The 11,875-nt window shown below is 52.8% G+C and overlaps 1 protein-coding gene across 2 annotated transcripts; it reads right to left on the reverse strand.

Moving 5' to 3' along the window:
- Positions 1–1,002: 1,002 nt before the first annotated feature.
- Positions 1,003–11,031, reverse strand: SPARC (secreted protein acidic and cysteine rich). Of its 2 annotated transcripts, none has more exons than XM_071758499.1 (10): positions 10,885–11,031; positions 5,308–5,377; positions 5,071–5,121; positions 4,829–4,913; positions 4,291–4,412; positions 3,939–4,059; positions 3,640–3,773; positions 3,348–3,496; positions 2,524–2,672; positions 1,003–2,353 (listed from the first exon to the last, which is right to left on the reverse strand). In XM_071758499.1, exons 2-10 carry the CDS (start codon positions 5,362–5,364, stop codon positions 2,325–2,327), a joined length of 897 nt encoding a protein of 298 aa, XP_071614600.1. In that variant the 5' UTR covers positions 5,365–5,377; positions 10,885–11,031; the 3' UTR covers positions 1,003–2,324. The 2 variants fall into 2 exon arrangements, with proteins under 2 accessions (XP_071614600.1, XP_071614601.1); XM_071758500.1 differs by having other exon boundaries at positions 5,071–5,118; positions 10,885–11,008.
- Between the last annotated feature and the right edge of the window lie 844 nt (positions 11,032–11,875).

Raw genomic sequence — 11,875 nt, forward strand, 5'->3', positions numbered from 1 at the left:
TCATGAGAGAAGGCAGAGGAGGGGAAGTCTGGAAAGCCTTCACTTGAGCTGGGAGTCTGTCTGGTGGTGCTGGCGGGGAGGGCTGGAGCTGGAAGGATGGAAGGAATGTGGCTGCGTCTTGGCGGGGGAGCCTGAGCAGGAGTTTCTGGCTGAGAGGGAGCGACTGGAAAGCAGGTTTACACAGGGCAGCAGATCTCCTCCAGTCCTCGCCTGTCTTCCTCTCTCCCCCCCTACCCAAAATCCTCTTTCACCTGCTCTTCTGGAGCTGGCTCAGCAGCTGATGGCTGCTGCAGCAAGCTGGACCTCGCAAACAGGGTTTGGGCAGCATTGCCCCTTGCTGTGCCAGGCCTGCCACATGGCAGTGGCAGTCCCCAAAGTGGGGGAATTGACTGGGTCTCCCCTGAGAAGCCCCTGAAACCCTCTCTGGTTAACGATGGCCAGGGGTAATGAGCCTGGGGTTTAAGGCAGCTGTGAAAAGTGTTTGCCTGGTCTCTGAGGGCACCAGCCCTCCCCCTGGTTGCAGACAGCCTGGCAAAGCTGCAGAGTGATGCCCCCAGTGGGGCCTTCCCAGGGCTCTGCAGCCAGGAGTGACCCTAAGCAGGAGCTGACCCTGCAGCTCATAGGGTGAGGGGTTGTTCCCAGCAGGACCTCTCAGCTTCCCCAGAGCCCTTGCAACATGGATATTTTTAGCCTTTTCTCTGTTGAATGCAGTGTTTATTTTCTATTCTTGCGCCTTTTCGCCTTTCCCAGGGATTTTATTGCTCATGAAAGAGTGAGCCTTGGAGCTGTGTGAGTCTCTGTGCTTGCTGCTGCAGTCACCCTGGCTGCTCTGTCTGCCCAGGCATTACCCATCCCATGTCCCCCTACAAGTCCATTTGTGGGCTGGCAGAAGCACCTTGGTTCACCTCTTCCCAAACCTTTCCCTGGGGCTGTGGTGCCTGTGTGACCCCTGTGTGCATGGGGTTGCCAGAGTGTGTGCATCAGGACGGGATGAAACAGAGGAACATTGCAAGCTTGTTTATTGTCAGTGTTTCAAAACAGTATTTTTTATTACAGACACTCATCAGGTTGCTCACACTGTGGCAGGAATTTAATAATATAAGGCACAGCGAACATTCAGAAGTAAAAAAAAAAAAAAAAAAAAATGTCCTCAGCCTGTGAGATTTAACCATTCCTTCACTCTTGTCAAGACCCTCTCTATAAAGCAAAATCCAAATACCTTCTCCCTTCCCTCCCACCCATCACTTAAACCTTGAAATCCTCAACAGGAAAAAAATACTACAGCCTTGTCCTTGAGCATGCAGCAAGCACCCCTCTTCTAAGCAGAAATGTCCCTTCCAAGCCCAACAGAGCTTCTCTGGGAGAGCAGGGCTGGCATTTAAACACAGCCAGGGCACAGGTGGGAAGTGCTCAAGAGCACTGTGATTTGGGGAGAGCCAAGAGCTTTATCTCAGGTACAGCAGAATCACAACAGCAGGGTCCCACCCTGGGGAACAAGTGGCTGCCCCCAATCTCCCTTGGCAGCACAGAAAACACAACAGCAGTATGGTCATTGAGTAATGGTAAACCACGTAGCACTTTCAAACCTTTATTTTTTGAGGGGATTTTACAGGATGGGGTGCGTTTCATTTTATTTGTTTTAAATTTTGTGTGCTTTTCTGACTTCTTTACTTGATTAGCCCTTTATTTTTGTGCCCAATGATTGTCAAATTCAAGCCCTGGGATTTGAAAGAAAAACAAAAAAAAACCAACAACAAAAAAAAAGGGAAAACAAAATCCTGCCCCTCTGTCTTCCTCACCCCCTCTCTGTCCCCCTCTAACATGAGCTGGGTGACCACAATGTCATCCTCAGCTGCACTGCTTGAAAAACCCAATCCTCCTACATCCTCTGGCTCTGCCTTCCCTTACTGGTGGTTGGTAACTGGGGTGGTGAATCAGCTGAGAGCTCTTTGTGTCTGTGCTGAGGTGTCTGAGAACGTGCTGTTAGTAAGAAGTTAAGAGAAGTGGATACCAAGATGGAGCGGGTATTTGGGACAGGAACAGGGTCAGTCAATGGTAAAGACTTGTTGGAGAGCAAAAGGGTTGGTAAAGAGTGTGTGGAAACAGCCAAGTGAGTAATCTAGTGGTAACAGACTAGGCTACGAACGAGGACTGTTATTTCTCTTAGCACCATTACTACGTATGTTTAGGTCTATATTAGCACCTTGTTCCCAGGGAAAAAAAAACAAACCGAAACCAAAATAGAACAAAAGCAGTTCAAAACCCAAAGGAAGGGGCAAGGTTAAAACAAGACAAAGTTGGCAGCAAAGAAGGAAGCTGGGGGTTTAGATGACGAGGTCCTTGTCTATGTCCTCTGTGGAAGGAAAAGAGAGATCAGGTTAGGAGGTGGATACTGCCAGGATCCCAGTGCTCCTGGAATCCCCTCTCCCTGCTTTTCCCTCCTCAGGACCAGCTGTAATGCATCGCTTCATCCCCAGTGGGAGCTCTTGGGGTGCTTTTTGTTGTCCCCTACTCAGTACTTACGCTCCTTAATGCCGAAGCAGCTGGCCCACTCCTCCAGGGCAATGTATTTGTCGTTGTCCAGGTCACAAGCCTCGAAGAAGCGGGTGGTGCAGTGCTCCATGGGGATGAGGGGGGCACGGAGCGGGGCCAGCTCGGTGTGGGACAGGTACCTACAGAGGCGACCTTGTGGTCAATGTGTTGCTCACCACCGCCAGGCACCCTCCTGCTTCTCTGCTGGGTGAAGGAGCCAGCGCAGGGTGAGATGCTGGCCCCAGCTCTCTGGTGGCTTCACTGCTGTCCCAGTGCCCCCCAGTATCCACCGAGTGTCATGAAGGTCAAGGACTGGTGTCTGCTGTGCTAGTCACAAAATAGGTGGCAGCTGGGGGGGTCCTCACAGGCTGTCCCCTCCACATGTCCCAGTGTGTGAGTGCTCTCACACCCAGCTCCAGCTCACAGCTAAGCCAGCAGCTGCTCTTTCAGCTGCTGAAGTGATCCCAGAGCCTTTGTAGGAAGGTATTTAGGGAACTATCATACAGCCAGTAAATCTGAGAAGACAAACTCCACACAAGGGAGATGGGAGCAGCTGGGGCTGGGGGAGGCCCCTGCCACTGCAGAATTGCTGTTTTGCAGAAAAACACCTGCCTCTACCCCAGTCTAGCTTACCCCAGTTTCTGCCAGATGTCGGCAGGGGTTGTCCCTGCACAGGACTTTTGCCTTTGCTTCTGCCACCAGCCACCCACTTGTATCACATCTCCAGCCTTGACACCTTCTGTCCCCAAATCACCCTGGTCCTTGGGCAGGAAGGGGTCCTGGCAGGGCCTTCATCCTGCTCTACCAACACTCACCCATCAATGGGGTGCTGGTCCAGCTGCCCGAACTGCCAGTGCACGGGGAAGATGTACATGTTGTAGTTCTTCTCAAAGTCACGGGCCAGCAGCTCCACAGTGTGGTCACCAGCCTCCAGGCGCTTCTCATTCTCATGGATCTTCTTCACCTGTCATAGGAGAGGCCAGGTAGAGCTTGTCAACAGGGGGGAGCTGGGAAGGGGCTTTATATGAGGTGTCTAGAAGTTGTTCTGGACAGGCTCCCCATGTGTGCTGAGCTCCACGGGTAGAGTCAGCTCCCTGAACCCCTCACCTTCAGCTTCTGCTTCTCAGTCAGCAAGTTGTTGTCCTCGTCACGCTCGTACAGGGTGATGAGCACGTTCTTCAGCCAGTCCCTCATGCGCAGGGGGAACTCAGTCAGCTCTGTGTCCAGGCAGGCAGGGATGACTGGAGGCCATACAAAAAGCTCAGCACAGCACCCGGACATGCAGCCCCAGCATCCTCCCCCCTTGGCCTGGCATCTGCCTGGACCTTTGCTCTCCCTCAGCCCATGGGCAGAGGGGCTGCTCTCAGGTTAGGGGTCCCTTTATCTGAGGGAATGGTTCCACTTACACTTGCAAGGCCCAATGTAGTCCAGGTGCAGCTTGTGTCCCTTCTTGGTTCCCTCCAAGGTGCATTTTGTGGCAAAGAAATGGCAGGAGGAGTCATAGGTCTTGTTGTCGGTACCGCAGACCTGTACAGGATGGGGAGATGCTGTGTGAGCCCTGCTGGGACATCACCTGGGAGAGCCTCCAAATGAGAAGTTTCACTTGTTTCCTGGGGTGAACAACAGCTCCTTGGTCAGCACTGGCTGAGGCCATGTGGGGAGCTGCTACCTGGACTCTGTCCCCCCACATTGTCACCGACAGTGTCCCATGTGAAGTCCCTCCCCACACCAGCTGCAGCAAGAAGCTTCTGCTCTCACCTTCTCAAAGACACCGGCAGTGGCTGGGCAGCTGGCAGGGTCCTGGCACACACACATGGGTGAGTTGTTGTCATCCACCTCACACACCTTGCCATGCTTGCAGTGGTGGTTCTGGCAGGGGTCTGGGAGAGTGCAGGGAGCAAAGTCAGACACTGCCCCATCCTCACCTCTCACAAGCCTGCCTGAGGCATCTCAGCATGGAGGGAAGACAGAGACTTCACCAGGGACAGCCCTGAGCATCTCTCCCTGCATGGGGAAGGTGTGAGGGTCTCCAGAAGCCCATATTAGCTCTTGAACTAACCCTGGGCTCTGTTCTGTGGACGCACAACACAATGGCTTTTCTGTTGCAAAAATTGTGTTATGGAGGGGGAAGAGGTCATGTACTTCTTTTGCTTTTAGGTGTGCAGCTGGGTTGGCATCGTCCTTCTGCTACAGTCCTTCCCAAAGAAGTCCCTCATTGTTTGGGGTGGCTAAAGCTCCCCCACCCAGGGAAGGAAGGTGTCTCTGCCTATTGGAAGGCAAGAGAAAAGCAACTTACTCTCTGCAACAATCTCCTCTACATCTTCTGTGGGTTCCTCAAACTCTCCCACCTCCACCTGGACAGGGTTGGCCCCCACGGGCTCCTGCAAAAGAGGTCATTGTGGGTGGTAGGGGTCTGTGCTGAGGGCTATTCCTGAGGGGCAGAGCAGCCTCCTCATTGCCCCTGCTTCTGGGATGCTCTTCCCAGGGTGGTAGGTACTGCAAGGCAAGGATGCTGAGGAGGATCAGAGAGTCACTTACCTCTGTGGTGGGGTCTTCGATGACCTCTGTCTCATCAGGCAGAGCCTCCTGCTGAAAGGAAAAAGGACCATGAGCTGGAGGGCAAGGGGGTACAATCCCAAGGGGGTGATGCACTGCTTTTGTCTCCCTCCACTACCCCAACAGCTTTGAGGTTTTTTTGTTTTAAAAGAGAATCCTCACCAGATATGTTGGACAGACAATTCTGAGAGCAGAGAGGCTCTGTTGTCTCTTACTTACCGGAGCTGCCAGGGCTTTGCCTGCCAGGCAGAGAAGGAAAAAAATCCAGGCCCTCATCTTTCAGCAATCCCTGAATAAAGGAGAGAAAAAGGAGGGATGAGGAAGGAGGCTGTGTGCTGTGTGCTGCTGGGATCCTGCATGAGCTCACGGTCAGCAGCCCTACACTTAGAAAAAGAAGTTCTCTTTGTTCCCCACCTCTTCTGTTTGATATTACAGCCCCATATGGTGTCCTTTTTAGCTGAAACCTTAAGCCACATCATGTTTCCAAGAAAAATTCTTTTGATTTTGCAAAATGGGACTGCGGGGGTTTAAGTTTCTGTTGCTTTCCTTGGATGTCTTTAGAAAAACTGCAGTCAAAATGGCAGCTTCCCTGTCCTTCACAGGAGTTTTCTGAACCAAAAGAAAACATTTTTCATGTCAAAACCCCATGATATGAGTCCTGGGTGCAGGCAATGAAACTCACTCTCATTTTATTTGTCAGAGGGAACATGGAAGTGGAGGAAGGGGAGAGAAAACAGAGAGACAGTGAAATGGAGCATCTAAGAATTAAGTCTAGGAGAAAACCTCTTCTCACATGGACACATCTCTAGGAGTAGCATGGACCAGTCCCCCATTCCCAGCACCCCCAAATGTTGGGGTCTCTTTTATAGTTTTTCCCTTTCCTTCTCAGACCTGACTGTCCCCAGGCTGGGTCTGAGGGATCCAGGACGTTTTGGGATTGTGTTTTGCCAGGAGATGAGCTCCAGGAGGATGAGCACTTTGCACCCTCCCCAAGTTGTAGGACGAGTGATCCAGGCAGCCCACCTAACACTGGCCATGATGTGAGCCAGGAGCAGAGCGCAGCTGGTGAAATCACCCTGTCTGTTTGTCCCCCCCTCCTAGTTCCTGTTTGGCAGGATTGAGCCCCTCTGTGTGAGGGCAGAGAGGAGCTCAGCTGGCTGCTTAATATGCTGGTGGCATCCTGCTCCTGACAGTGAGGGCTGCCTGCTCCCTTCCGCCCAAAACACCCCCTGTTTGTCTCCTGCCAGCCAGGGCACTTGTCCCTCTGCCAAGGCTTCCGCTGTCTCCCTTCCTCTCCACCTGCCTGCCCAAGGGCTGGGTGGGTGGATGGCTTCACTGGGGCAGAAAGGGTTGGAAAAGGTGTCTTCTCTCCCAGCAAGCATGTAAGGATTTCTGATTTGGCTGTGCATCCTTTCTCTTCCTCCCCCTGCGTGGCAGATCTCTGGGTATAGATCCACCCCAGTGCTGTGCTGCCAGGGCACTGGCTGGGCTGGGGTGGTCTTTCTCTTTGGCAAAGTTCAGCCATGCAGAGGCAGAAATCCTCCTTCCAAACTCAGAGGCTCACCCAGGCCCAGCTGGGTGTCTGTGCAGAATGGGTGTCAGGGCATGGAGGGTTGGGAGCATAGGGTGGTGGGGATGGCAGCAGTGGTGAGATGGAGAACCTGGAGGGAGAGGGGTTGTGGGGGTGGTGGATGAGCCTGTTTGCTCTGGTGAGACTGCAAGTGAGCAGCTTACTTCTCTCCTACTCAATACACACCACCTTGTCTGTCCCCTTGCCTTTGCCTGCTCTGGAGGCAGGGATCTCTCCCTGCATTTGTCAGGAGACATCACTGGTTCTTTGGGTTCTTTGCTTCTGAAGAGGTAGTTTGGGGGGAAGATGTGGAAAAATACTGGTGAATCTGGCTGTCTCCTCCCTTGGTGCTATCCCCTGGCTTGTAAAGGCTCCTCCTGGGCTTCTCCCAGTGGGCTTGTTTGTTTTGGAAGATGCTCTGAGGTTCAGTGATGCTTGTTGGGCAGAAGCAGGGCAGTGGCCTGCCTGGAGGAAAGGACACTGCATGTAACGTGGAAGATGGCATTAAGAAAAACCCAACCTCAGACGAAGGCCCTCTCAGATCATTTCCCCAGCCTCCAAAAAAAAAACAACCCTGAATTTCAAAGTCTGGGCATGCAGCAAGCTGGGGTCAGGGAATTACATGCTTACGAGGAGCCAGCAGACAGTCAGAGCTGCCAGTGTTGTGTTTGGAGGAAGAAGGAGCATGAAAGCGTCTGATCAAACAAGCTCTGCAGAGCTGTCTCATGCCGGAGATGGGAAAACAAATTTATTTGAAAAACAACATCCTCCTGGAGGCAGAGCCTGTGCACAGAGGACATTGCAGCGTCTGTTAGCCCTTGGCTGTTTTGCAAAGGAATGGTCTTTCCTGAATGCTCAGTGTCCAAAAGTCCTGAAATAACAGCTCAGGAGCCCTGCACATGGAGCTGCTCAGGCATAAGAGCCTGGCCCACTGTGCCAATCATTGATGCAAATCTGTGTGCCTACCATGATCCTGCTGTCCAAGAGGATGCTCTTTGGAGATGGCAGCTGGGCCATATTGCAAACTTATCATCCAGGGAAGATCCATGCAAAGGGCCCTGCAGTGGGAATGCCTGAGATCACTCTGCAAGAGCCTCATGGAGGGCAGAGGGACAAAGCATGGGAGCAGCAGGAGGTGATTCTGGACAGAGGAAAACAGGGCTGGGAAAGAGATGTTAGCAAGCAGGGACTTAGGCCTTTCTGTATCCTGTAGGAATTAACAGAAGCCAGCAGTTCCTGGGCAGAGAGAGCTGCTGAATACAAGAGGAGAGAAGAAGAGAGAAACCAAGCCAAGCCTCCAAGGTCACCACCCTTGTGGCACGCCTGCCCTCCTGCCTGCTGAGGATGGAGGAGGCAGCTTGGCACCCATGGGCTACAGGATCCCAAGCCTGCACTGCCTCTGTAATGGTTGCTGCCCCTTACACCCTAATGGGGATTTCAGCTCCCAGTCACTGTGTAAACACAGTCCTGTGGCTCCCTTTCCAGTGGGGCCCAGGGTATCCCTCAGTGCTGGCTGCTTGTTGCATTTTGCAGCCGTGCAGCCAAGAGGAGAGCCATGAGGTGTAGAGAGGTCTGAGACTGACCCCCTGCACCTTCGTAAATTCAAAGCTGGCTACCCTGGCAACCTTTTTACCACCCTTCCCCAATCCTGTAGCATCATAATAAGTTTATTCTGCTGGGGAAAATCTCCCCAGTGATGCACGGAGGAGCGCCTGGATTCCTGGGGTCTGTTTGATCCCTCTTGTATCCCCTCCACCCAGTGTGGGGACATTTTCAGGCTGGGGTGGGACAAGGGCCAGGCAGGCAAAACCTCAGGAGAAGACTCCACGGGTGGTGGAGCGTGGCCCATGTGGGGCCGCCCTGGCCAGGATTGCATAAGCCCTTGGAGATGCCACGTTAGCTGGGGAGGAGTCTCTGGCCACTTTGACAGCTGCTCCCTGGGGTAACCCCAGCTGCCTCCACTGTTACCCAGGCCAGGGGTCCCACTGCCACCTCCCATCACCAGCAGCCAAGAGCAAGAGAGGGTCAGCGCTAGACAAAAATCCTCCCACATCTAAAGTCCCCACTGCACCCCAGCCCAGCCACGTGAGAGGCAATCAGCTCAAGCAGAGGGGCTGCAGCACCCACTCGTGGTTTGCTCATTGCTCTTCCAAGGCTCTGCAGGCTTTGACACGCCCCAACACCTCAGGCTGAATTGTAAAGGTAGGACCAGCCCAGGAAAAAACTCCTGTTTACAAACCTCACTCTAGGACATAGTTTTCAAGATGCAGATGGGTGACCAATTGTAGTCAGCACAGAGACATAATGCCAGGGCTGTGACTCTGGCTCTGACATTCCTCTGCAAGCAAGACCCTCTGAGCTTTACTAAACCAGACACTCCAAGGTTAAAATTGTGTTTGAAGTCAGAGCTGCTTGCGTGAGTCCCCATCAGGCTCCTGCTGAACAGGTCCCTACATATCCGGGCATGGGTGAGACCTGGGCTGCATGCAGGGGTTCACAGATGAGCCCTTGGCACCGCTCAGTGGAAAGGACAGGCGATTCAGCATTTTGCTGTCCTGCCTAAGGTTTTCCTTTTGTTGGGACTGAATGTGAGGCAGTGCCAAAGGCAGCCCGGATACTTCCGTGCCAGGTGCAAGCGGTCCCTCTGGCTCCCGGGGGTTACAGCAAACTGATCTCGCACAGCTCCACAAAGGAGAGGGAGAAGAAACTGTCCGCTAAACATTCTGCAAAAATGCAAACCATCTCCAAAGCATTCCCTCGACTCTCCCTGCCACGGCCGCTTCAGTGATAACAGCCTCGACATCCCTCCGACCAGAGGACCCAGAAAGGGTTTCCATGGGAGCCGACATTCCTCTGGGGCTGAGTCATGGAAGAGCAGAGGGCTGGGAAAGGAGGGGCTTGACAAAAAAAGTTTGAAAAGTTTATTTCTGCTCTTCCCCCTCCCGACACCGCCCGCATCCCTAGTCTTGCCTATGTGGCAGACAATGGCTTGGCTTTAACTGCTGGGCAGAACGCGACAACCTTTTATTTCCACTCAAAACTCTCCCGATCGACCCTAACAAACGGCTGGGATTTACTTTTGTCCTTTTGGAGGGTTGCTGAGTTTTTGAAGCAATTTCAAGTCGGTAGTAACGGGGATCTGGAAACAAGGGCGGCTTCCCGATGCTCCCGATCTCACTCCGACTTGAAACCTTTTGGTTTGGGTGGGAATTCAGCCCCATCCTGTTCAGTTTCCTTTCCTTGGCTGGATGCAGCAGAGCGGAGCTCGCTAAGATGAGGGACACAAAGAGCAGAGTTAGGCTGCCAGGCACGTCAGCGGGACGAGAAGGACAGAGGCTGCCTTTAAAGGAAGCCTCGGATCTTCTGCCTGGACCTAAAATTCTGCCTCACTGAGCCCAGGTTCTTAAAACTTAAAAACCCAATCAAACAAACAAACCCAAACCAACATCCTAAAAGAGCTTCGTTTCTCCTCTCCTGCAGCCTCCGTCTCTTGAACAGCTGGCAAGCTGGAGTTCAGCAAATCAGGGCAGCAGAACTTGAAACAGTTTCAAAGTTTGCTCGGAACAAAAAGCCGAGTGTCTTTTTTTTTTTTTTTTTTTTTTTTTTTTTTTTTTTTTTTTTTTGAGAAATGAGAGCGGCTGAACAGAGGGGAAAAAAAAAAAAAGGCAAAGAAAAAAGCTGACATGAAGCCGACAGCTCTTTTGTCCTTCCTCTAGATATTCTGGTGAGTAAAACACCACCTGCCAATGCACCTCAAGCTGAGTGTAACTGCGGCTGGTTTGTAACTGGATCTGATTTGCTCTGCAGCAGGGTTTGAGGTGCTCAAATGTCGGTCTCATGCATCTCGCTAGGGAAATACCCCAAAACTGAGAACGCGGACGGGAAACGGGGAGGAGAGAGAAAAATTACGGCAGGTTAAAGCCTTACAGTCAGGTGTTACCTAAGTGTTAAAGTGGGTAAGCTGGCAGTGAAATACAGCGACAGACTCAGCTTAGGAGCGGAGATGCTGCAAAGAGGAGAAAGAGAAGTCAGGAGAGGTCTCCAAACGCATCTCTGGGAGAGGGGGGTGGATGCTGTGGGACCCCGGGTGATTGCCGAGCACCGGCCGCACCCCACGGGTCGGGAGAGCGGCTCCCGGCCAGGGACACCCACGAGTGGGGCTATGGGGACCCTTGCGCTGGGATGACCAGCAAGGCAAAGGAAAACGCGAAGGTCTCGGGCCATACCTCGAAGTCCCGGCCGCAGGGCTGAGGAAACTTCAAGCGCTTGGACGGGCTGGAGGAATCTGCAGGTTTTAGAAGGAGGCAGGAGGAAGCCAAAGGGTGGGCTGGGTTTCCTGCTGCCTCTCCTCCTCCTCGCTATCTTTCCAAATCGGTCTCTTCCTCTCCCTCGATCTCCAGTGGGCAGTCCCACCCCCTCCTCCCCACCCCGAAAGACGGGCTGAGGCATAGCCTGGGTCCAAAGGATAGACCAGAGAAATCAAGCTGGGCTGGAAATCAAGGGGGGCTCTCGCAGGGACAGATCAGCCCCCAGTGCAACCTTCCCAGCAGAGTCATTGTCACAGCAGCTGCCTGCACTGCTGCAATGAGTTTGTCAGCTCTCTGGCTCTCCCTGGCCAGCAGCAGGGGGGGAGGAGGGGAAAATGCCACCTCTTTGCTTCTTTGTGCACCTCCGAGTACCTTGGCCTACTGCAATTAAAATGTTAAATGTTGTAATGTCACAACGGGGTAGTTTGGTCCCTGAACTGGTGTTTCTCATCTGCAAAGGGATGCAGGTAAGGCAGGAGAGCCCTCAGTTCTCTGCCCTCTCTCTTAACACTACTGCCATCTGGGACTGCCTTGCAGGGATGGAGAGGAAAGAAGGATCCAGAGAATTTGGAGAGTTATGACGTGTGAAATGTTCTCCAAGTAGGCAGAGAAATGCTGGGTTGGTAGATGTGACCCTCAGCAAAGTGGCCTCTCTGCTGGGGTTATTGTCCAGCAGATCTGCACTGATTGAGCAAATCCCTCAACCAAAACTTAGTCGGTTGAATCTTGTGGTCTCCTCAGACATCACTTAAGTATTTTGACCTTACAGATCCTAACTGAGCTGGAACTGCTGCCCAGCCAGAGGGAATCAAACAGCAAGGCTGCTTGAAGTTGCATCTCTCTTTTCCCTTCTGTTCTCTCTCTGTTCCTCCTCAGGGTGAAATCCCAGCTCCTATCTCCTTGAATCTCA

Source organism: Heliangelus exortis, chromosome 15 (assembly GCF_036169615.1).
Source record: "Heliangelus exortis chromosome 15, bHelExo1.hap1, whole genome shotgun sequence".
NCBI lineage: Eukaryota > Metazoa > Chordata > Aves > Apodiformes > Trochilidae > Heliangelus > Heliangelus exortis.